General features: G+C 39.6%; 2 protein-coding genes across 2 annotated transcripts; both read right to left on the bottom strand.

The window, feature by feature from the left end:
* Nucleotides 1-2,201: 2,201 nt before the first annotated feature.
* On the bottom strand, nucleotides 2,202-15,519 carry LOC144662034 (uncharacterized). The gene is made up of 16 exons (XM_078522770.1): nucleotides 15,444-15,519; nucleotides 13,457-13,627; nucleotides 12,108-12,234; nucleotides 11,399-11,490; nucleotides 10,930-11,013; nucleotides 9,881-10,023; nucleotides 8,435-8,561; nucleotides 7,878-7,991; nucleotides 7,545-7,721; nucleotides 7,137-7,253; nucleotides 6,262-6,363; nucleotides 5,653-5,732; nucleotides 5,065-5,159; nucleotides 4,182-4,423; nucleotides 3,438-3,530; nucleotides 2,202-2,489 (listed from the first exon to the last, which is right to left on the bottom strand). The coding sequence occupies exons 1-16, from the start codon at nucleotides 15,499-15,501 to the stop codon at nucleotides 2,260-2,262; spliced, it is 2,052 nt and encodes a 683-aa protein (XP_078378896.1). The 5' UTR covers nucleotides 15,502-15,519; the 3' UTR covers nucleotides 2,202-2,259.
* Nucleotides 15,520-18,877: 3,358 nt separating this feature from the next.
* LOC144662024 (zinc metalloproteinase nas-15-like) lies at nucleotides 18,878-25,346 on the bottom strand. The gene is made up of 9 exons (XM_078522760.1): nucleotides 25,223-25,346; nucleotides 24,647-24,820; nucleotides 23,982-24,108; nucleotides 22,605-22,699; nucleotides 21,843-21,926; nucleotides 21,022-21,164; nucleotides 19,941-20,070; nucleotides 19,700-19,825; nucleotides 18,878-18,951 (listed from the first exon to the last, which is right to left on the bottom strand). Exons 1-8 carry the CDS (start codon nucleotides 25,278-25,280, stop codon nucleotides 19,719-19,721), a joined length of 918 nt encoding a protein of 305 aa, XP_078378886.1. The 5' UTR covers nucleotides 25,281-25,346; the 3' UTR covers nucleotides 18,878-18,951; nucleotides 19,700-19,718.

Raw genomic sequence — 25,346 nt, 5'->3', positions numbered from 1 at the left:
GAGGGGTTCCATCCACCCCCCCCCCCCCTTGTACGATGATGGGGGTATGAGTTTGCTTGTACGTCCGAGGGTTAAGATAGTTTAACATACTGACGTACCGTATTTATTCCATTAAGCGCCTTGGGCGCTTATTAAATATTTGGATATTGAGGGTGGGCGCTTATTCGAGGTGGGCGCTTATTAAATTTTCACCATTTTGTAGCAAGTAGTACGTTTATTTTGCAAGAAAAAATGTATAATTACTAAACGTAAAGGTGTGCGAAAGCTGAATTTTAAATATTCATTGAAAGTTTCAGTAAAAAACTTAAAAAAAAAACCCTAGGTCTTCGGGATAGTCTCTTGGTAGTACTTCAACAATAATCAAATTTTCTCTTGTGCTCTAATTTTAGGGGGAGGGGTAGGGGTGGGCGCTTATTCGAGGCTGGGCGCTTATTAACTTTGCCTACCTTCAGGGTGGGCGCTTATTCGAGGTTGGGCGCTTAATCGAATAAATACGGTATGTTAGTTACATAGTTACAATTACATAGTTGTATAGTTACAGAGCATACGTAACTGTGTTGCATTAAGGGCATATTTATTTAAATTAATAAGATTGGGTTGTCTGAGAAAAATTATTATTCTCAAAAGACAGAATAAAACTATTGTTAAAAACAACTACACTCTTGTTATGCTTTGTTTGTCTTTCATTCTCCTCGTTTAGAAGTCTTTAGCATAAAGGGGGCGTTCTTAACAACAGCTCCAGAAAATCAATGATATTTTGTGGCAAGCGTTTTGAAGCGTTATGTAACGCTTAATGCGGGATTTTATGGGGATCCGGAGGGGGGGGGGGGGGGAGACACTTGCTTTGAAAAAACTCATTGCGCGTCCGTAGCTGGAGCCAGTCGCAAATCACTCGTTAAAATTTAAATCCTCTTAACTTGGAAGAAAGAAGGTCGAGTTTCAATTTTTTTACTGATCAGAAATTACTTTTAGTGTTCTTTATAATCTGACGCATGTTATTGAAAAGAGAAACGCTGCTGAAGAAAGTCTGTAATTACGAGTGTTTCTTAAGTCTATGTTATTTTGGCAATGCGAAATTTCATAAAAACGATATGTCACATTAAGCATCTAGACACTTTTTATAAATTGGCAACGATTTTAATTTTCAATTCGTTACGCCGTGAGTTTTAGGTTTTTTTTGTTCTGATCAAGTGACTTGTCAAAAATGGCCGCGTTTTAAAAATCCTGAAGTACTCTTCAATGGAACAAACCTGTGCAAAAAAAATATCAGTGTGAGTTTGCTGATTAAGGGCCTGTTTACAAGGAAGGCGGGTGCCCCGGCTAACCGTGTTGCCCGGCTAACTGAGCTACCCTGAGCGAGCCAACCTTTCATACGTTTCTTTAGAAAACGCATTGAAGCGTTGGGGAAACCCGCCTTGCCGGAGCATTCGGTCTACTTGCCCGGGGCACCCTTCTAGGCGGGATAGCGTTTTGCCATGTAAACGGTTATGCCCGGGCTATCCCGGCTTGCCGGGATAAGTCTTCGTGCGTGTTCAAAAAAAAATTGAAGTTAATGGCATAAAATGTATAAATTCTGGACCCAAACAGTGTTATTTGACCAAAATTAGATCAAATTAGTTTTATCTGTAGGCTGGAAAATATTTCTTTGGGCAACAGCTAATTAATTTGAAATTTTCGTAGGAATGATTATCCTAATTCACGAAACAACAAATTTAATTTCAATTTGGCGGCCAAAGACTGTTGAATTTCGATTGAATTCCCCAAAAAATGGACGCACACACTGCTTGCACATCAAAGTAAAATAGGTTTGAAGACGGCTAGCCTTGATTATTCAGTAAAAAGTCATATTTTTATTCAATCATTTGGAGCTACAGGGTTTTCCCACGCTGAGACACGCTTCAATGACGCTGTCTCAACTCGGGTAAAAGGGCTGTGAATTCTGCATGTAAAGGCGTGCTATGTTTCATCCCTTCTAGCCGGGTAACTCGGTTAGCCGGGGCACCCTCCCTCCATGTAAACAGGCCCTAAGATACACATTATTTGATGATAATACTGATAATACGCGCCGTGCATATTTCACCAGTTGTGTAGTGGTTAAATTTTATATCATCATTTGTCTACTGTCAAAAAAGAGCAGGAAATTATTTTGATTCACTGCATTCTTTCTCAGTTTTCTTAGATGAAGGAGGACAAAACAGACATTAATGTTCAAAGGGACTTTTATTTCAGCAAAGGAATATAGTGCTGGAGACACGTTTATTATTTAACGTACTGGTCGATCCATTCTCTGAACACGGAAACTCGTGCAAAGACCGTGAACATGCGCTGAGCGTTGCAGTCTGCTGAGCCCCAGCTCACCGCGCCCTGAAGTACCCAGAATCCATCGGAATTCTTGCAGACAAAAGGACCTCCACTGTCTCCATGGCAACCACCCAGCCGAGTGCCCGGAACGCCAGCGCATAACATCGATCTTGTTATGCCATAACCATCTACGGATATAAGAAAAAGCGAGTGGGTAAATTACACTATTAGATGAAAATTGGACTGAGACTACCTCGTACGTTGACTCAAGAAATACAAAATAAGGTAGTGCCAGTTCAGGCAATCCAATACCTTAGAAGTAACATGCATTTTCAGCAAGACTTTTAAAGTAAGACTACGCCCCAAATTGAGATGCTGACTTGGCTATTTAACCCTTTTTTTTATAATTGTATCACCTTCTTTCAAATTAACGTGGTAGGTAAGGTGATGTCAGCGTTCGAACGTAGTGGCCCGTCGGGCCGGAGCTTATCCTGGTTTCCGTAGCATGAAGCGACAGGAGTATTTCTACTCCCCCTAGAATGAGATGCTAGTCCATCGCATTGGTTACCCCCTAGCATCGCGCATTCAATTCAAGAATACAACGCATTGTCCCGGTCAGGGCTCGAACCCGGGCCACTTGATCAGGAGACCAGCGCACTAACCATTTTGCCACCGCGCCTCTCATGCTAATCAACATGTGAATCACGATAATCCATCAAGTGAACCCCTTACTTGATGACTTCTTTTGTTCGCGCTCTTTTAGAGCGCGAAAAAAAGTAGTGTTTCTGACTATGTAATGATATTGAAAGGAGAATTTAGTTTTTGATCAGCAGTATAGAGCGGTTTTCACTTGAGTGTCGAAAGTAAATTGCGTTTGCTTTGGTTTTGCATTACTACTCTTAGTGATTGGCTTAAAAATCTCGCGCCACTTTCTTAGCCAATCAGAAGTAAAACCAAAACCAATCGTGACTCGCTCGCGAACGTTTTCCCGCGCTTCATGCCAGCTACATGTATTTGCTTCGAGTTTTTGATTGGTTCACTGGATTGTCAGTGTTCTTTGTGATTGGCTAGAGTAATTACTTTGGTTTTGGTTTTACGACACTCAATTGAAAACTGCTCTATAAAACGTGACTTACTTTTTCTTTTGCAATCCGATTCTGACACTGGAGATATTTTGGCCTGCTGAAGAGTGTGATGTGAGTTACCTGGATGTCTTATTTTACCCCAACCTGCAATTAAAAAAAAAAATCAAAAAAAATCGGTCAGTTAGTGCCAAACCTTAAGGAGTCAAACGCTTTTATTGCAAAGTTTCATACATCATGAATGACTAAAGTCATGCTGTAATATAAGTTAAAAGTTGTACTCCGTGTTTCTAGATTGTTTCTAATTCTTATATACTGTTTACAATTAGTCTTGTAGCTTAATGTAGGTCCACATCAGCCTCTGGCTGCCTTTAGTTTAACCTATTTCAAATAAAGTATGTATGTAGGTACTATGCAAAAGAAAAAACAAAACGAATCAAGTAAGCATTCTAGATCCCTATAGTCCTAAAGAACAGGATTAGACTTGTGGCACATAAAGGTTGGTGCTTTTCCTTACTCCGGTCACTGTAGTATTAGGCGTCTAGGAGTACTTCTTCTCCCCACCCTCCTGAATAAATCCCCGGTGCACAACTGTACGTAACCCCGGATGGAAAAAAGCATTAAAGTGCCTTGCCCAATAGAACACAACATAATGTACAAGCTCGAATATCGCGAACCTTCCATTTCCGAGTTAAACGCACCGTGCATCCCACTATGACTAGAAGTAATAAAAATACCTGTAAACATTGTAAAAAATCATTGAAAAACTACATTTGACCGTAAACCCTATAGACTGACCAGTGATGTAGCAATTGGTCCCCGGTGGAACAATGTAGTTTGCTTCTGGGAGACATGCCGGCGATACGCGGTCATTGATGTTGACAGCTCGCGAAAGCTTGATAAGAGCTATGTCATTGTTAGTTCGTCTGCTGTCATATGCTGGGTGTTTGATAACTCTTGAGGCGGCGATATTCTGTTCTGTTCCCTCGTTTCTGTGTCGGTTGTGATCTCCCAGACGGAGCACATAATATGAGGGACTCCTGGCGCACAAAACGAAATCGGTTGAGAAATACAGCCAAGGAAAAGACACTTTTATTCTTATTAGCACAAACCCACTTCTTACAAGATTTATCATAGCAAGTACTCAAATCACTGGAAAATAATGCAAGAAATTTCGCCGGTGTCATAAAAGAAGTGAATTATACCTACTTAATAGTGCTCTTAATGACTTCAGGTAGACAGTTAGTCCACCACAATGTCCGTTAAGAGAAGAGGTCAAATCAACTGCCCCAAATAGGGATTTTATCTAAGTGATACAACGGGTACCAGTCGTGCACCCCTTCACTATGAAAGGGGTACTAGCTGTCACTTATTGTATTCTTATTTGCCTTACTGTAAGAGACCCATTTCATTTCTAATAGACAGGCAGGTATGTCACGTAGTATTGCAGTGGAAAGACCCCTACCCCATTTATATACCAGGAGAATGGTTAAATGATGATAATGATGACGATGATATAGTTGGCGAGTAGCAGCCAGGATCATCACCTATTCCATTCAGTTACACAGGTACAAGAGGGGGGAGCAGATCCCCGCACCTCCAATGAGTAGCAGGCTTAATGGTAACCATAACCCCTTAAAATTTAGTCCAATTGTTTTTAGTCCCCTAAAATACAACTCACATGCTTGAAATGCAATGCGCTGCCGTGACAACCCATTCTGGTGTTATCAACGTTCCACCGCAGAAAAATCCTCCGCGACTGGTATGCAAGCCAACCTTGAGCGCATTAAAAGGAACATTAACAAAAGAGGCGTGTTAGGATCAAAATAACATTCATTAAAGGGGTTGTGTCACGGCTGATTAAAGTTTATTTTATTAAGTTTTGCCGAAAACTCTCTCTGAAACTTACTTTTTGAAAACAAATTACTTCTCTGGATCGAAATGACAAAACCATAGCTTCATTGCAACCAAATTTGTCTCCTGGGCATTATAATTTAAAGTTACAGGTAAACGAAGCTAACTTTGAAAACTGTTCAGCCCAACAACATTTCAAAAGACTATATCGCAATCCATTTCAATCTTCGTCACTTTTCGCCATCCGTACCTTCTTTTGTATTTGCTGTGTTGTTGAAATGTTCCTTCACTGTTTTAAGAAGCTTTTTTAATATTTTGCGAAAGTTGATGCTCATTTCCCATGCCTAAAATTAGCTTAAATCCGTGACACAGTCCCTTTAAGAAAAAAGCTAGCGGTTATGATTAGTTCACCAACCTGCCACGGCCAGGCACCTGGTGTAGCGTCATCTCCTCCAATCACACGGCTGTGTCCGAGTGGCGAAACGCCACAGGAGCCTGAGTAACAATGATAGGGATGGTCACTGTAAACAGACCTCTTTATGTACACTTTATACAATACATTTACTGAGAAAACTTTATTATTTAGCAAGATAATGCCCCCACGCATCATTACTATAACCTTCAGTTGACTTTGCACTAATGTTTCGAGGACAAATGAGAACGATGCTAATCACTGTAACATAGAGTTGAATTGCTCACGTTAGCTTTTCGACATGCTATTGCATCGACTGCAGCTTGTTTAGTTGAATTCTAAAAGGAATGTATTCGATGCCACTTTAAATTTATAGTTACTGTAATGATTCGATTTAGAGCCCTCCTTCCAATAAGCGCCCCTTTCCGAATAAGCGCCCCCCCCCATTCTGATAAGTGCCCTTATTCTAATAAGCGGTGGGTAGCTTTTAGAAACTGCTTTTGTGTGGCTATGATATTGAGATGACTAAAACCATACCCTTTATATCAGTTTCTGTTGTATGAATGGTTACTGTTAAACAAGACACGTACACCGAAAAAGTTGCTTACTTACTAGCAGGGGGTTGGTTTGTATTTGGAGGAGGCGGAGGCCCGGTCGGCGGCATGTCGGTATCTGGAGGTGGTGGTGGAGGGGGATTGGTTGGTGGCGGGATTACTGTGGAAGAAACAAAAGTGTAAGTTAATTTATTATTAAAGTGGACATGCACGTTAGCGCAAATCTAGTTTCTTGGCATGCCACTCAACCTTTTTAAACTTTTTTTATTGTATTCTCGAAGATGTTAGCTACTAATATTAATAATATTAGCTAAAAGCTACTGTCAAGTTTCGAGAGAAAAAAAGTTTACAGTTAATTCAGTCTAAAACGGACACTGTTGGGACCGGCTCCAACTGTCTGTCTTAGAGAGGTGCCTGTCTTATAGGGAGTTCACAGGAAAATGACTGAGACACGGCAGGGACGGGACCAACACTAGGTGTCCGTATTAAAGAGAGGTGTCTGTCTTATATATAGAGGTGTCCGTTAAGAGAGATTTGACTGTATGTTTTGTTATGTTATGTCATGTTATGCTATGTTTTGTTATGTTTTGTTATGTTATGTTATGTTATGTTATGTTATGTTATGTTATGTTATGTTATGTTATGTTATGTTATGTTATGTTATGTTATGTTATGTTATGTTATGTTACAGGAAACAATAATTTAAATAAACATAACATATTAAAAAACCTCAGCCGGTAGGAGGCTGACCAGTTGGCTATTTCCTAGGTGAGGGTTAGGAATAAATTATGTACTTATGTACTTTTATTGGCTTTTCAGCTGAAGTTTTGTTGATATAGGTTCGTTCACCAATCGTACTCGACGGTTCGAAGGTTCTTTGCCGTAAAAGTCAGATTTATTTGTCCTGAAAACAATTTCCAGTTTCACAATTACCTCCTCCACATAGACCGCAACTCTTTTTACATTTCTGTCTGACAATCTCCAGCCTGTCACAATCGCCACGAGGAACGTGGTAGCTACAATACCTGCCTGTGTCACGACAATCAGGATCTGAAAGAGACAATGGTGTAAATGAGAAGGGCAAAGGGGTACCTTAATTAGGAAAATAGTTTCCTCTAGTCGAATTTTTCAGCTTTTGGTGATCACCAAAGGAAATCGTTTCATAACGATCGTGACCCATAACCTAGAAGCAAATGTACAAGCGACAATTGCATTTTTCTCGTAAATGTAAAGTTTTTACCAAAAGATGTAAATGATCTATGAAGCCCCTATGAGTCCGGCTTTTTAAATGGATGCAAACGGACCTGGATGATTTATAAACCTGTGCACATGAGTACAGACCTGGAGGTACCGGAGTCGGCGGCGCGTCCGTGTCTGGTGGAGGAGGAGGCGGCGGCGCGTCCGTATCTGGTGGAGGCGGGGTTGGCGGCATATCGGTGTTTGGTGGAGGTGGGGTTGGCGGCATGTCGGTGTCCGGAGGTGGAGGTGGAGGAGGGTTAGTGTTCGGTGGCGGGGTTCCTGCAGGGAGGGAAAAGAGTATTGAAATAAAATTGAAGGAATATTACTTTTAGCATGGCCGTTTGATCTCTTTCCATACGACATGGAACTAGCTAGCGTGTATACTAAAGTTAATGTATTTCAGCTCATTGTTACTATTGTCACGCTAAGTATTACCTCCTCCACATAAACCGCAACTCTTTTTACATTTCTGTCTGACAATCTCCAGCCTGTCGCAATCTCCGCGAGGAACGTGGTAGCTGCAATACCTGCCCGTGTCACGACACTGACCTAAAGATAATTACAAAATCAATCAATAAATCAATCAATCAATCAATCAATCAATCAATCAATCAATCAATCAATCAATCAATCATCCATCCAACCACCAACCGACTAACCAAGGAAGCAAGCAGCAAGGAAGGAAGGAAGGAAGCAAGCAGGCAACTGACCAATCAAGCAGTCAGTCCGTCAGTCAGTCAGTCAGTCAGTCAGTCAGTCGGTCGGTCGGTCGGTCGGTCGGTCGGTCGGTCGGTCGGTCGGTCGGTCGGTCGGTCGGTCGGTCGGTCGGTCGGTCGGTCGGTCGGTCGGTCGGTCAGTCAGTCAGTCAGTCAGTTAATTAACCAAGCTTACAACGAAGCTTTTGCTTATACAACACGACATCGACAGCAGTGTAAATTTGTCGAAAAGAAAAACGTTTAATTTACTAGTCTAGCACACTAGCACACACGAACCTGGAGGTGCATTTGTAGAAGGGGGAGGGGGAGGATTAGGCCCACCACCACCCCCAGAACACTTGTACAACAGGTTCATCTGTTGGATGTCGATTTTGCTCAGGTACCGCCGGTTTCCAAGTGTTACCTGCCAAAAAAATGAGTGAAATTATTCTCAGCTGAATGCTCATTTTGAAGGTAGGGTGTGCAAGTGTTTCCTAGCGTGCACCAAAATAAAATAAAATAAAATGACCCATCATTAGTTTAACCCTCGGACGTACAAGCAAACTCGTACCCCCACCATCGTACAGGGGACTGAGGGGAGGGGGGGGGTGGATGGGACCCCTTCCTGAGTTTTCGTACTGTTAAGGCGCAGCGAAATATTTTTTTGCACTGAGTAGAAAGCCCGTAGCGAACTCTACAAGATGACATATTTTTTGTTGGCTGTGAAGTCATATGACGTCACGTGACGTCATTATAGCCGCCATCTTGGATCCGCCATCTTGGATTTCACCATTTTTTTAGAAAGTCACAATAACGGAAATTGATGCAAAATCAAGCCAGGATGAACGCAAAATATTCAAATCGTGCAATTCTCTTTCAAAAAACTAGAAAAATAAAGAAAAATGTTGAAAATGACGATTTTTGACAGGACATGCTTGTAATTATAACGTTGCCATGGCAACGTCAAATATCATGGACACATGATTGACGTATCAAAATTTTTGCAAGGGATCAATGAACAGCTACTGAAAGTTTCAGCATTGCAGAGTAAATCCTCTTTTTAAAAATTCGAAAAAACCTCAAGGGGGGGGGGGTGGTGGCGGCTGCAATGTTTTTTTTTAAATAAAATCTATCTATCTTATCTCACTGGCTTAGAGCGTACAGTTAATTCTGGGAATCAGCACTACCTACGATTGTTAACTAATTTGCTGGCAGATTAGTGAATAATCTGTAGGTGTTCGAATAAGTAAAGCTTGTGGAAATATTTTCAATATAATATACGACGTTTAAACATCATCAGATGTCATTGTCAAGTGAAATGTTTGGCGTTTGTTCTTGCATATAAATACGTATACAATTATGCAGACAATTTTGCTCTGATTGAGTCTGATTGTATATTGAGTGTTGGCTGAAATTCTCTGATATGTAACATTTCATATATCAGGCAGTCAAGTTTACTCTTGCATTTCTTTAAGATGGTGAAATGGTCTTCGAGGTTCTTTGGCTCCATATGGAGCCACTTGTGCTGAGATCCTTTGTCTTTATTTAAAAATTCGGTTTTTGTGTGATATCCAAAATAGTTTAGGTCTCGGTTTAAATGATGCCGTATCCGGGAAATAGGTCCATTTCACGAACAATATTATTAGGTATCCTAAAATACATCACAAACAGTTGACAGTCCCCAATGGGGACATCCAGGGCCTGCATCCATCTTTATGTCGCGCACTGCCTTGTTTTACTAACCCCCTGTTGCTTTGGAACAATAGTCGGCCGCCCATTCCTGCTGAAGGCTCTGGAGTCATAATGCATGACACTGCCGTAGTCGTACGGTGTTCCAAGGGAATCAATGGTTGAACGACCGTATTTGTTGAAGTTGAACTCCATACCTTAAATGCAGATGTAACACTATAATTAGGCGGGGAAACGTTAAGTTTCTTGGTTGGGTTCCCCTACATGGCTTTTGGTTCGGATTTTGTTGTGTAAAATGATGTATTGTCACGACGTTAAATTAAGGGACTGTGTCACGGCTCAAATACTTGCTATGAACCTTAGTGTTTGCTAAGAAATTATTTCTATGGATCTTAATGACAAAACCAAGACTTCATTGTAGCCAAATGTGTCTCCCAGGCGTTATAATTCAAACTTTTAAACAAACAAGACCGTCTTTCAAAGTTAGGCTAACTTTAAATTTTGAAAACTGTTCAGCCCAACAATATTTTAAAAACCCATATCGCAATCCATTTCAATCTTCTTCACTTTGGCCATCCGTACCTTCTTTTGTATTTGCTGTGTTATTGAAATGTTCCTTCACTGTTTTAAGTGGTTATTTTTGTATTTCACCGAATTTGATGGTCATTGCAGGGACTAAATTTGGCTACAATCTTTGACACAGTCTCTTTAAACTAACAGGTACGGTTAGAAAGTTTTGCTATTTTTTGTTAGTAGACAAATTCAGTTGACAAAAGTAGCCGATGGAACACTGTTTTAAAGCTTTAAATAATCACAATTTGCTGAGTTCTTTATTGCCGCTCAGCAACTTTGTTTTGTATGTAAAACGAAACCGTTGTAGTTGTTACCTTACAGTGTCTGTAAAGGAAACCCTAAAAATATCCAAAACAATTTCAAATTGTTCCCCATTGATTCATGACTATCGAATGCCAGACTATTTTACCTAATAAATATTAAATGTAAAATCAGACAATAACGCAAATAAATAGTGTGATGATTATAGAAATAAGGAAGGTGTAGCATAATTTACCGATTGCGTCAAAATTGTATTGCCATTATATTACCTCGCCGAATGTTTTGTCGATAAATGGTGACATACTGATCTCTGTCAGGCCTGGATTGTTCGTGGTAAAAACCAAGTGCGTGACCTAAAACAACACAGGTAAAATGAGGAACCGCAAAACGCCGTTAATATATTGAGAATAAAGCCTATAGAATGCCCGTGCACTGATTCCCTGAAAGCCGTAAATATGTAATTCTTTTTTTTTCTTTGTTTTTTTTTTTAGAGTTATATACGACTCCTAATATCCTTTAGAAACAAGGTTTCTAATGGCCTATCAATAAAACATGAAATAAACTTCTTTCGAAGGGCAGGAACTCCAATGCTTAGCAAAACCACTTTTGCTAAATTAAAGGTGCGGGCAGTGTGGATCATCTGACTTTACCCAACTTTCTATTACGATCCAACAGCCTTTATAAATGGGCTCACTTAACAAAAGTCGAAATGTGGTCGGGAGGAAGTGGTCAACTTACCAATCTCATGAGCTACGATTCCATTAGTCCAGCATCCTGAGGCCAGAGTGATAGCCTGCCTTCGCCCAGTCTGCCCTACCATCGATGAACACCTAGATAATTCCACGACAAATTGGTTAAAGAGAAATCTCAAATCTTATAACAAGTGGACATCGAATTGTTTGAAATATAATGCCTAAATTCAAAATTTTACAGGAAAATGGAGAAATAACCTTTTTTTAAAATAATAACAAAAATTGGGAAAGATTATGGATTTGGCGCCCCCCCCAAGGTAATTAATAACAAAGAAAAGATTCTCTGCTTCCTAACAATAAACAATGGTAGAAACCATTACACGTCAATAAAATCCAAAATGGCGGCGCGCGGGAAATTTAAAAGCGACAATCGTTTCCACTTTTTGTTGCTTTTAAATGTTATTTTCTCTTTTCCTGTTAGATTTCGAATTTAGGTATTATTTCAAACAATTCAACGTCAACCTGTAGTTAGAGTGGAGGTTCCCTTTAAGAATGTAAGGCAAGAAAAATTCTTTATGATGATTTGGTGTTCGCGGCCGAAAAAAGTTCGTGGAACGTGCTCGAAACCTCGTCGCCTATTCCTAAATTTTTTCCTTCCTAATTCTCTGCAATATCCAAGTTTTCGTCTAAATAAAGTCACCAAAACTCCAAAATTGAAGCTTATTTCGAGCTGCTTTTGCTTGTATTAATATTACCCTCCACCCGTTTGAAAGTAAGCGTAGCTTCTTTCGTTTCCTCTCCTTTCTCTGAACTTGATGCAAGTATTGTCAGACCACATTTTCATTCCAGCTCGAATAGCGTTCATTGCTCGAGAACTTCTACCTGTAGAGAGAAAAAAGAAATTGTAGAAAATTGCTATACTTTTATTTAGCCACTATGTAGGACTTGCCATTTTAGCTGATATTGTTGAAAGTAATTAATAACCGAAAGGTAAACTGCAGTGCAGTATTTTTATTCATACATAGTATTTTTTATAGAGAAGTATTTTAATATTAGTTAGCTTTGCTTTTTAAGTGTAGAGCTCAAGTTGCGGCCCACGTAAGGCTAACAACAAATTTTGTAATTGTTTTTTTTTTTTCACACTCACTTAGCAATGTATGCCTCTGATAAAGGTTAGTTTTGTCCAGCCGAAATATTGGGCCAAATAAAATACAAAACATACCCGAGGTGTTTCCTAAAAAAAGGCCCATGTCGGAATCGAGATTGTAAAAACGTAATTTTCTTATAATGAAACGTGGTACAAAGGTTGTAAAGAAAAGCCAACTCGATCTGCGATTTTCAAGAGCACTGTCAAGCATGCTAAAAGCAGAGCTTTTCAGTAACGCCTTTATTTATTATTTATTACTTCGGTTCATAGCATTATTGGGTATATTGCAGGCGAAAAACCCTATTTTTGACATGGACGATTTTATGGCTGCATTTCATGGCTGCAATATTCGATATATTGCAGCGAGAGAACAATACGATTTTGTGGGTCAGTAATTGTTTGCCTGAAGGCTTTTTGAAAAGCGTATTGCGACTTGGGGACAGTTCGTTCCATAGACAAGTACCACTGGAATGGAATTTTCTGAGGCCTGATTTTTTTTGCATTTAAGCGTGATAGGAGCATTCTTCTTGAAGTTCTCGTATTGTGTCCATAACTTCCCTTGACATAATTACAGGCTATAATCTAACAGGCTATAAGCTGAACAAGACTAAGGATATGAACCCATTGGATTAAATGTAAAGTTTAACGCTGGAAAGTTCAATGTAAAATACTAAACGTTTCGGCAGTGCTGCCTTCATCAGTAGTAGTAGTAGTAGTAGTACTACTACTACTACTACTGATGAAGGCAGCACTGCCGAAACGTTTAGTATTTTACATTGAACTTTCCAGCGTTAAACTTTACATTTAATCCAATGGGTTCATTTAAATTAACGCTGCGCAGGACATTTTCGCTTTTAAGGATATGAACCGCTGTCTCACTTGCGAACTTGAAAGGCGTTGAAACATTATACTTCATCCATCTATTGATTTATCTTTTTACAAGACTGATTAACTTACGCAAACTACTGGAAATTTCATAGACCAAAACTCCTTCTCTCCACAAGCCCCTCTTGATGGAGCCCCGGCTCACTGCGTCAACGTCCTGGCCCGCCTCTGCAGCGGCCCTTTGTTCACGAGTTAGGATCATGTCCCCTTCAAACAGATTAGGATCTCCAACTCCTATGTTCTCTATATACATTAAAGAGAGCATCATGAATCGCAAATATAGTCTTGACTTGTATATTGAGAGCCACCATCTTTTACTACTCAACGTGTTTTATTTAATTCTGATAGCTCTAAAAAATAAGATACCTATATCTCACGATCGTGCTTGTGGCGGTACCAAATCAAATATTGAAACTGAGTGGCAATTAATAAAGTAAACGCCAGGAGATATTTAGTTTAAACGATCTTTTGAATCTGCACTAACCAGTGACTTTTTAGAGCATTTTGATAATACGTAAATGAAGTTGGTACGATGACTGTAATATGCTGTTCTTCCAGGCTCAGTATCCATATGTTCCCAATTGCTTTTCTTATATCAATTTCGTTTAATTCGCCTGGGAAGAATTTAAGGCTTAATCGAGAGTTTTTCTTTTTACTCTCACGAACCGTTTATAATTTAATGTGCGGACTCAGACAGTGTAAAGCAAAAGCTAGAAATTTAGTTAGTTTGGAGATGACTAATAGGTTAACAAACAGGAAATCTGAGAAATGATCTTGACTGTACATTTCTTAAGAAAAAAAAATGAAACGAAACAACAAGCCGGTGCAGAATTCTAGCGAATTCATGATCAATGCAAACGTTAGGACACTTTTTCTTGTGAATACCACCGATTCCTGAGTAGACTAGAAGCTAAGGATAATTATAAACCTTAACTTATCACTATAACATATTTCATTGCAAAGCACTATAGCTAGAGCGTATCCCGGTTTCTTTATTTTAGCTAGTCCCCTCCACTTTGTCAAATTGCTCTAACAGTTCTTTGATGCCTAAAACTACCTACGTGGAGAAAGGTAATGACAGAACAAAGTGCCTTTTCTCAAGAAGAGAACGTAATGACCCAGGTCAGAACTCGAACCCGGACAGTGCGATCTAGATTGGTCCAAAGGTCTAACCATTATGTCAATTACCGCGCCTGCCAGATGTCAATACAATACTGAGGGGGACATTGGGGTTTGCGGTGTTGCAGTATTAGCCAATTTTTTATGCGATATTTCGGTTATTTTAATCTTGATTCGCAGTGTTACGGAATTCTCCAAACCCGCGGGATGCGTTTTCTTAGCTTAGCGCTTCTTTTTCCCACCATTTTTAGCCCACCCGTTTCTGGTCATTTTGGAAGCAAGCTGAAACAGCCCTAATTTGTCAAACATTTTAATCTACAATTAGTCTGTTTTGACAATCATTTTAAGGTCGTATCATTGTTTCCGCGGTCCAACTGTTCGATTTTTGCCTTCGCGTCAACGAATCCGCCCGCTATGTAGGCTTACTATGAAATTGCGGTATTTGCCAATTTTTTTGCGGTAGGGCCATCCAAATAAAATGTTTCGTTTCCCATCGCCCGACCGACCCATTTTTTTCGAAATGTAAAAGAAAATCCAGATTCACTAGTCAAAGAGGCAAGTACTTTGATTTACAAGCACACGATCTAGTTTTATTATCAACATTGGTATGATGTGATGTCCTTGTCTTTAATTAACATCGATACATCGATAAGTTTCAAAGGCTGTTTCGTGCCAAGGGCATTAACGCTTGTTCCAACATTCTCAGCGAGATCGACTGAAACAAAATCTTTCGGTTCTGCATCTCCTGGCTTCTTAAATGAACCCAGACCCCTTAAAGTATTCATTCTTTTTTATTTGCCCGACCGACCGACTTACCATCACAAGAGACGGGGCGATGGGAAAAGAAACATTTTATTGGGATGACCTAATATGGCGTGAGGGTGAACACCCCCCAATGTCCCCCCAATACTTTGCAGTAAAATAAGTCATTCACACCTACCTTCTGGGCTATAACCCAAGGCGCTACCCAAACACGCAACAACCATGAACAGCAACATTTTCACAGCGTTGGGTGAAGGAACCACAACGAATGTTTTTATTTTATATCATCGTGAAACACTTGTATACCCAAGACACCTGTGTTATTTTGTTAGCACAGCAGTATAGGACCTGGGTTCAAGAAGAAAAGGCTGACAATCATCATCACAAGAAACCCGCGGCTGCATAAACAAAATATGTGATGGTGTTTACTGAGGAACACGCGATTATTTACAAAGGACATGAAACATCAGCCCAGCTGAATCATGCAACATCACCCCAGCTGAATCATGCAAGTCCCTTGCCCGTGAAGCTTCAGGTTCCTTTGAAATTGCTTTAAAAATTACAAAAACAGTTGTGATAATCATTTCTTATTCATGTTTGTATGTTTTTCTTTCGGGGACATGTGAACACACATTTCGTATGCTTCCAATTTACTTTTCATAACCCAGTTCGTAGAGCATTGCACTGGTCGAGTAGAGAGGAGATAATGAGGTCAAAGCACTCCCCAGCTGAATGCCATGGATTTTTTTCAGGCTTCGTACTCATGGCGACGTCTTTCCCCACCAGGTATCAGGTTAAACCAAAAAGCATGCATCAAAAACTTGTAACTCCCCAAAGTGATTCAATTTCTTCTTACATACACAGAAGCAATATCTAGATGTTTTTCAACTAACTAGTTCAATAAAGTGTAAATTTTTACGTTTTGCTCGAGAAAATTTGGGAGTATTCGAAAGTATATACTTATGTAAACGATTGCTCCCACTGGCACACGCATAAACACGCGCTCTTACTAACGTTGAAGAATTTTATTATTCGAGTATATTTATTTGCGACATGGCATGACGGCGATTGCATGGTTGATTTATATATGATTTTTATATGTTTTGTTCCTCATGGTACAGTAATACCCCATTTACATCAAAACTAAGACACTTTTGCATGAAAGCTGTTTAGTTCACGGTTTAAAATTGTTTTCTTCGTAAAATTTTCTGACTGATGTTGGTCCACTTTAGATTTAGCTTAATGCATGAAAGCACAAGTTAGAGTTTCTCTGAACTTTATGTGAAATTCACTCTTTCAGTTCAGTTCGGTTGCTGATTTTCAATTTATTAAACCTGGTTCAACTAAACGTGTTCTGTTGGTGTGAATGGGGTATAAGTAAACATGAAAATAAGTTTACGAGCCTCCGGACGTTTTCCTTAGCACGAAAACTATCGTTTTCCCTGGATGAATGCTTGTTTGTAGCAGAAGGTACCCCAGCCCCCTCCACTAAGGTCTCCCAGGGTAGGGTTAGCCTGAACTGCCAGTTATTTCCACGTCTCTCGACCCAAACCTGGGTCAAGGAACAAGGGGACGACTAACATTTTAGGTTAAGAGTAGAGTGTGTCTTGCCCAAGAGCACACAACAAGGGCTGCAGCTTTGACCTCTGCCAGTAATCTTGTAGATATGGGAACGAGATTACTCTGCAACCGCAGTAACTGGTCCTGGTAACGAATGAGTCTCGAAAAGAGGTGCCTGCGCGTGCGCACCGTTGTTGCTTTAATTATTGTTATTATTACCCAGAGTGATCGAGATGTTTTTGTTGGCCTGTTAACTCAAACAAAAACAAAGGATTCTTTCACTTTCGCACTTTCGGTCTTTAAAGGTGCTTTTCGCGAATTAATTTCTTTACTGATGATATAAAGGGGTCTCACCCTATAAATCTAGGTAATGTCGACAAAATCTTCTGCAAAATTTTTCATTAAATTTTAAAATACATTACTTTTGTAATCTATAGAAATAGTTGCCATAAGGTAAATGCTCAAACCCGGACAGAAAACACGAAACAAAACCGATGAGGAAGGTAAAAGAGAGTGCAAGGGGGCTTAACCTCACATTTTTGTACCCCCAACCACTCCTCCCCTCCTTAGTTGTTCCCGCCCATTTTGACCGTTTCTGCCTAGCTTGGGAATCCCGCTTCCCGCCCTGTCTTCTCCCACCTCCCGTAGTGTTCCCACTACCTTTACACCCAGGCTCCTGCCCTGTACCCTTCCACTGGACAAAATTGTTGAAATGGGTTTTACCAAACTTACTGTCAGTTCCGTGGAAATCGTGGTTTGAGATGCTTAAAAATCCCCTTTGTTTGCTAAAGTTGTTTAAGTCACTTTTAAACACGAGAAAAAGGAAAGACGCGGCAGACGGGCGCAAATATCGCAACTAAAACTTGGTTTAATCTTATCTAATCGTTAAGCATCGTGTCAATACTAGTCGCTGGTAATACAGTTAAAAATCCGCTGATGGCAACTTCTCGATGCTAATGGCCTCCTTTCTATATGATGGCCATTCAGTTTCTTTGTCACGACCGTGCGTAGATCTAAATAAAACTGAGGGTCTCGATAGGGGTGTACGTTTGTCAGTTGACGGTTAAAATATCGCTTTTTGACGTGTTTTGACAGTTGACGGTTAGTAATACTTTTACCAAAGCAAACTCTCCCTACAACTGTCACCACCTTACAACAGTCAGTTGTTCGGATGGTCCCTGGTTTGCTGTTATGATGTTGTGCGACCGTATTCAGCATAACCCTGATGGCCTGGATGCTACCAGACCAATAGCCCTTATGCATGTTTACGTCAGAGTGGCTAGTTTCACCATCAAGCCTCGCTTTCGAAGTACAAACTTGTAAATTTTATCATGAACGAATTCTCAAAGCAGAAAAGTTGAAAAGAATACCCACGTGAAAACTGCTTGAAGGTGGCAGAGGGTTGAGGATAATTCGCGTAAAAGAGGCTTGGTGGTGAATTTTGAGCATATGACGTTATCATGCATAAGGCCTATTTTTACGCGCCTCTTCTTACTCTTTACCTGGTCTTTAAAACAATTAGAACGTGGAACATCGCCAATTGCAGGTTATAGAGCGTATTTACATGACGTCACGCGGCCATAAATTATTGGTGCTCCAGAATAATGAAACGGTGGCCATGTTGGTATACCGAGCCGATCCTGCGGGATTTGAAGTCTTTTCTATGTAAACGCTTCTTTTTGTTCCAATAAATTTGCATCGATGCCGGCCACGTGAGTGAATACGCTCTATATTTGATACCCTTTCAAAAACTCATTTATATTTCACTAAGAAAATACAAAGTAAATTAATGTTTAATGAGTGTCTTTATATCTGATAAAGACACGGCTAAATTTTATGTCCAACATTCTTGGCCAAAATAACCCAAAATCTAAATATCGGTGCAGCAATGAAAAGATCTACATCAGAGGTTTTTGAAGCCGTTCAATAAACTCGCAGTTCGTGCTTTATCAAGTCTAAAACACATTTGGCTGCTCTTCGTGTTTTTAACTTGATAAAGCTCTCCTGCTCGTTTATTAAACATTACTTTATTGCCGGATTGGCCACACAGTGTTGATGTTATATTTAATCATTTTATTTCATCATCCTCTGTAAGAAGAGATTTCCATGATACAAGCTGGGCCAACCTGAAAATGCACAATAAAGATAACAGTCTCATGCGATGAAAAAATTAATGAGAAATCAAGCCTAGCATTGTTAAGGGATTAAAGGTTAGGGCGCGATTTATTCACACTTTTGTTATGCTCATAATTGATTCAAAACACCATGGACACATTGATAAGAGATTTATGAGTCTAGTTTCAAAGTAACCAAACGCTTCTGTGTAATTTTTAGAAAATTTTCTAATATTACTCGAAGTGTAAACCCTTATTTGCGCTTTTATTCATACGATTTTAAAGATTTACACCACGAATGATTTTTAAAATTTCTTTCAAAAATGTACGAGTGTTTAGGCGTGTGCAACTTGAAAAAACGATCAAATATCAAGAGTATTGTAAATTATGTAAAATTACTCGAGCTTTCTGATGATTTCTCTTTAAGAGAATTATGAACGCGCGCGAATTAATATGCACTAACGTAAAATTTATGATTAAATGCCTACCCACAGCCAATCACCGCGAAGGAATTTTTTCAGTCATAAAAACTAGAAAAAAATGTCTTTCATATAACAATGAAAAATGGCTTTGAAATTTGCACCCTACTGATTAATTAGGTACAAGGAAGAAAAAAGCAAATTAACAAGGTGTTATTGCAAGGTAAAATTGCATCTTGCATCTTAAAAGTAAAAAGACGACTAGAGATCCAAATTTCAAATCACAAGGCTTTCCTTTCAGGTATTTAAAACCGCATAAAATGTTTTATCTTGTAACTTACCCTATCCAAGTGGTTCGTTTTAACACAACCCACAGCTCTTTTTGCACTTCTCTCTTACAACTTGCATTCTTTTGCAGTCTCCTCTGGGAACATGGTAACTACAGTACCTTCCAGTGTCCCGGCAATCTGAGAAAAAAAAACCGTCTCATTTTTTCCAAAAATTCCTCTACCCGTTTCCGAAACACGCTGTATACTATTTTACTTTTATAATATGGCACGTCATTTATCAAAGTAACCAAACCTGTTGGAGGGGGAGGAGGGGGAGGGTTAGGTCCACCTCCACCGCCACCACCACCCCCAGAACATTTGTACAGCAAGTTCATCTGCTTGATGTCAATTGGGCTCGGGCCTTTACGGTTACCAAGCGTTTCCTGCCAAAAACAACGTAAAAGAAAACTGTAATCAGCTAGTGAGTGAAATATTTAATAAAAAGTGTTCACTGCATGACCATGCTGGGGGGAAATTTTAGCCATAGCAATTTTAATTTCCTAATCATTGCACGACCTATAAACTTACGCAGTAAACAAGACATACTTCAGACTTGCTATGCTACTGTTTAATCAATTTAAAGGCGAATAATATAAGGTAATTGTTGATTCACTTGTTGCACCTTGTTGCTGCTGTTGTAATGACGGCACTAAAGTAATTGAAAAAATTGCTTTTAAAAAATATGCTTGTAAAAATGGTTTATGACACCAAAACAAAAGTAGGTACTGATTTCAACCGCTGAACATTTCTTCATGTGATACATTCTACAGTAATTTGCACGTCAATTAATGTGCGAAAATATTAGCTCAGTACAATGAGCGCCAAAATTGTTAAGACACTCGGCACTTTTTGAATACCTAAATGGTCAAATTTTATCCCTCAGCCCTTCGATATTACCCCCTCCCTCCCGAAACAATGTTGGATTTACTATCTGCAAGACTTGCCTCCGTTTGTATACAGCATTGAAAAAGGGGGAGGGGAAGTGGCACACAAGCTGCACCGGATTTAGAGTGGAAACTGGGAATGTTAAATTTAGTATTTATTTCAATCAACTGTCTCATGGACTTGTCGCTCATTGTAGCTTTTAAGCGTGCCCAAAGCGACTACGAGTGTTGTAGCCTGCGTAGCTAGCGGTATTTTTGGGTATTAAAGCGTATTAAAGCGTTTTAAAGCGTTGTAAAGCGCCCACCAGCAAGCGGCGAAGCCGCGACAACGAGCGGGCGCTTTAATACCCAACAATACCGCCAGCTACGCAGGCTAGAGTGTTGCAAACCTTCTTCCTTTGTTTAACACCCACTGCCATTTAATTGTGCGTGCTGCGTTGTCATACCTACCCCCTGTTTCTTTGGTAGAATAGTCGGACGCCCATTCCTGCTGAAAGCTTTCGATTCATAGTGCATGACACTCCCGTAATCATATGGTGTCCCAAGAGAGTCAATTTTGGAGCGGTCGTATTTGTTGAAGTTAAACTCCATACCTGATGGGAAACAAGTGGGAAGACATGTTCAGTATATGCACTACTAATTGTCCAGTAACTGCCATGAATCTTAAAGGAAAGTTATTACCAAGAGCATACTAGTGGCTAGATATCCTAGTCTTCTCGGATAAGGACGATAAACTGTAGGCCCCGTCTCCTGTGAGTGAATGACTGTGAGTGAAAACTTTATTAAAGTGTCAAAACCTTATAGCCTGGGAATAATACACCAAACTAATCAGGGGACACTGCTAAAACTAAAAAAACTACACTAATACTAATATCAATACAATATCCTGCATCTTCGGTATAATTCGCTGCAGGGGACTTTAGAGAACTAAAACACATATCAGCTTATCGCAAAGAGTAGGGCACAAAGTTCCCATTGTTGTGGTCTGGTCTTTGCCTGTTCGGTTCTGTCAAGGTTTGGGGTGGAAATGCTTGGAGACATTAGCTGATAAAGCTTCTACAAATCCGGGTCTTGCATTGTACAATACCATCATTCTAATACCATTTTTATTGACTTTATCTCTTCTTTGTTTATTGGGTATATCTTTCATGTAAACATGTAAAATAACTTTTAATATAACTGGTGTTTAAAATTCTTTAAAAATTCAATAAGTAAATAATTTATTAGATAGGAAAATCCCGATTAGAAAATAGGCTATGGTTAGATCATACCTCCCATAATGTTTTGTCGATAAATGGTGACATACTCATCTCTGTCAGGCCTGGATTGTTCGTGGTAAAAACCAAGTGCGTGACCTAAAAGGGAAGATTCCATTACTGTCTGTTGTATATAGGCCCAGAATCGTTCTGTTAAGATCCAAATGATGAACTGCTGCCAAGAAGACAAGAGGCATTATAGGAAGGACAAATTTTGGCAATTTGAGGTGAAATGGTCTTACAACGAATTCTACTCCTACTTTCGCATCCTACTCATACAGTTGAATCCCGGTTTCTTGAACCCTCGGTTTCTCAAAAACTCCCGATTTCTCGAACAAATTTTCGTTACCCTTGGATAGTACTTCTCTGTAATTCCCCCCCCCCCCCCTGAGGGTCGAGAAATCGGGATTCTATTGTACTAATCATACTTAGATTTTCTTGTCTAAGAATAAAATTTAGACAGGATTGAGAATCCCTTTTATTTCTAAAAAAAAACAAAGAAAAAAAAACTGCAAAATATTTCCATTACCAACTCAACAACAAAGCAGTTAAGAGTACGCATTCACCCAATCGTACATTGCCGGAGAAAATTAAAAATGATTTCAGACAAAACTACGTAATGAGACAATTATGTTACACTGTTGATAGTTTATTCTATTCGTGTGACCTCTGTTTGATAAATTATGTATTACTTTCATACTACAAGAACAAATAATATGTTTTATAAACGGTGATTTCAATGGTTACAGACCACTGTGCTTTATTTGAAGTACTCACCGATCTCGTGTGCAACTATCCCGGGAGTCCAGCATCCAGAAGCTAAAGTGATCGGCTGTTGTCTTCCAGTCAGTTGACCAACATATGAAGAACACCTGTCCATATAGTAACACAATCAGAGTGGCAGCAGATTCAGCGCAACATTCGTTTCTACTACGCCAATAATCGTCAGACTAGGAAGAATAATTGGGACTACTCGAGGTCTGTACTAGCCATCCCCATTTTTAATTTGGTTTTTGCATCCTTGTGTATATGCTTTATATTTGGATATCTTTTTTATTATTGTTTTCTTAGGCATTGCAACTATATTTTACCTCGAGTCTTCCCTCTCCTTTGTTTTTTGTACTCTTACTTAAATATACCAAAGGGTTTATTAGGTTAAAATAGACGCCACTAAGAATAACTCTAAAAGGAAGTTCACACGAGTTTTGTAATACGATGGAACTCAGAGAATATGGTATGTCTACTTTTTGACTAGCGTTTTTGAACCTTGTTTCCCGTGACAGTATTTACACTTGCTTGAGCGCATATTTCCTGTGTACACCGATGCAACTTATTTTGCGAAACTCAGGGCCTGTTTATACGGAGTAGAGTTGTCCCTGGCAGGAGGGTTAGGCTCTCCCCTGAGCCATCTTTTGCCGAGTGTTTAAACTGAGAAAAGTTGTCCCTGTTGACCGAGCCAAAACTTTGCCCTCCAGTTTAAAAGACTGGCCGGCGAGAATTGTTTAAAAAAAATCTAATATGGCGGCCTTTTCTAAAATTAGAAAGATCAAGGCCATTGTTTGGAGGAATTTACAGCAGACTTCAATTTTAAATTATCCTCCATTTTGTTGGCCGATTGAAGCGTTTGGGCAAAGTGTCGACATTGTCCTGGTAGGTGGGGCAAAAATTACCAAACTGTTTATATGGAATAAATTTGGCACTCTCCCCAGGGTCACCCTACCTTCAAAGCGAGTGACCCTCCACCCAGGGTCACCCTGCCCCCCGAGCCAACTTTGCAATTTCTCATATAAACAGCTTGCAGCTATTTAAAAAGAAACATATGAAAAGCTCTCTCTCCCGGGGTGGCTCGGTATGGAGGGCAACCCTCTAACCCTCCTTCCAGTGGCAACGCTTCTCCATATAAACAGACCCTCAGAATCAAACGAGCGAGAAGTAAAAGATTTCATGGGCTTATGGATCCGCGATGGATAGATCGATAGATCGATTGATTAATGGACTGACAGACTGACTGACTGACTGACGACGGACTGACTGACTGACTAATTGATTGACTGACTGACTGACTGACTTACTGTTTGATTGATTGATTGATTGATTGATTGATTGATTGATTGATTGGTAGAGGTGATTGATAAATGCGTCCCTGTAACTCACCCTCCTCCGTTTTTAAAGTTGGCGAAACTCCTGTCACCTCCACTAGCTTTTCTGAATTTGATACAGGTGTTTTCACTCCACATTCTCATTCCAGCATTAATTGCACTCATCGCTCTGCTATTGCGACCTAATTAAAGTGCAAATTACATTATTTTAGTGAAGTCACTAAAAATAGCCTAGAAATACAAGTTGAAACGACTACGAATTCAAAGGTTTAGTAAGGGTGCATAGGGATAAAGAAAACCCGAAACTGAATACAAGTTCCTTATATGTCAAATCCTCCAAAATAAAGAAAATTTGAGATGAAGTAATATGGCAAAAACAGGATGTTCACTAAAGGGATGCATGCACAAATGCAGCAGTTTCTGAAAAAATCCCATTTTTTAGGGAACTTAAGGACTTCGGAACGATTAAGCGTTATTAATTGTCCTCCATAAAGGAAGGCACGGCGACTTAATGGTTAGTGCGCCGGATTCCCGATCGAGCGGTCCGGGTTCGAGGCCTGACCGGGGTCATTGTGTTGTGTTCTTGGGCAAGACTTTTTACTCTCAAAGTGCCTCTCTCCACCCAGGTGTATAAATGGGTACCGGCGACATTATGCTGGGGGGTACCAGCAAGATAGGAAAAGTGAAAATTAGTGGAAATTTGATGAAGATTCGACTTACTCAGACTGCTGTCGATTCTGTAAACTAAAACTCCTTCTCTCCACAGCCCTCTGTTTATGGAGCCCCGGGACACTGGGGCATCCACGTCTTGGCCAGCTTCTGCGGCGGCCCTTTGTTCAGCTGTCAGCAACATGTCCCCTTCAAACAAGTTAGGATCCCAAGCTCCGATGTTTTCTATATTATAGTAAGGAAAACTTCAGTTTAATTTTTTGTCAATAGTCTCCTATATATTTCTGTAAAGAAAGGAAAAATATTAGTTCTTTTATAGTCATAACTCCCTCATATATTTTGAACGTCTTTTATATAAACGAAGCAAACACGCATTTTTTAATAACTATAGTTACCAGCGCAGGTTACAGATTGAAAAAAAAAAAAAACTCGGACGCAAATTGTACAAAAAATTTCCGAATATGGTAGCTTTCTGAAAAAGACAAAAACAAAACAAGCTAAAGCTTGTTGGTTGGTTTTAGTTGTCCAAGATGGTTAGATTCAGTGATTCATTCTATTCAAATGAAATTTTTGATTCAATGTTCTATCAACAAGATTAAAAGTAGGTAAAAGATTTTTTCCAAGTACCTTCAGGATTGCTAGAGAAAGCTGCCCCGAGCAGGGCGGCGGTAATAATCAGCCACATATTACTGCTAGTTGCTTTCAAGCAAGTAATAAAAAATACTAGATAATATCTACTTTTATAGCTAAG

This window comes from Oculina patagonica, chromosome 1, assembly GCF_052425735.1.
Source record: "Oculina patagonica isolate OP01 chromosome 1, crgOcupat, whole genome shotgun sequence".
Classification (NCBI taxonomy): Eukaryota; Metazoa; Cnidaria; class Anthozoa; order Scleractinia; family Oculinidae; genus Oculina; species Oculina patagonica.
Note: the sequence above shows the minus strand (reverse complement) of the source record. Positions and strands in the feature narration are given on the sequence as shown.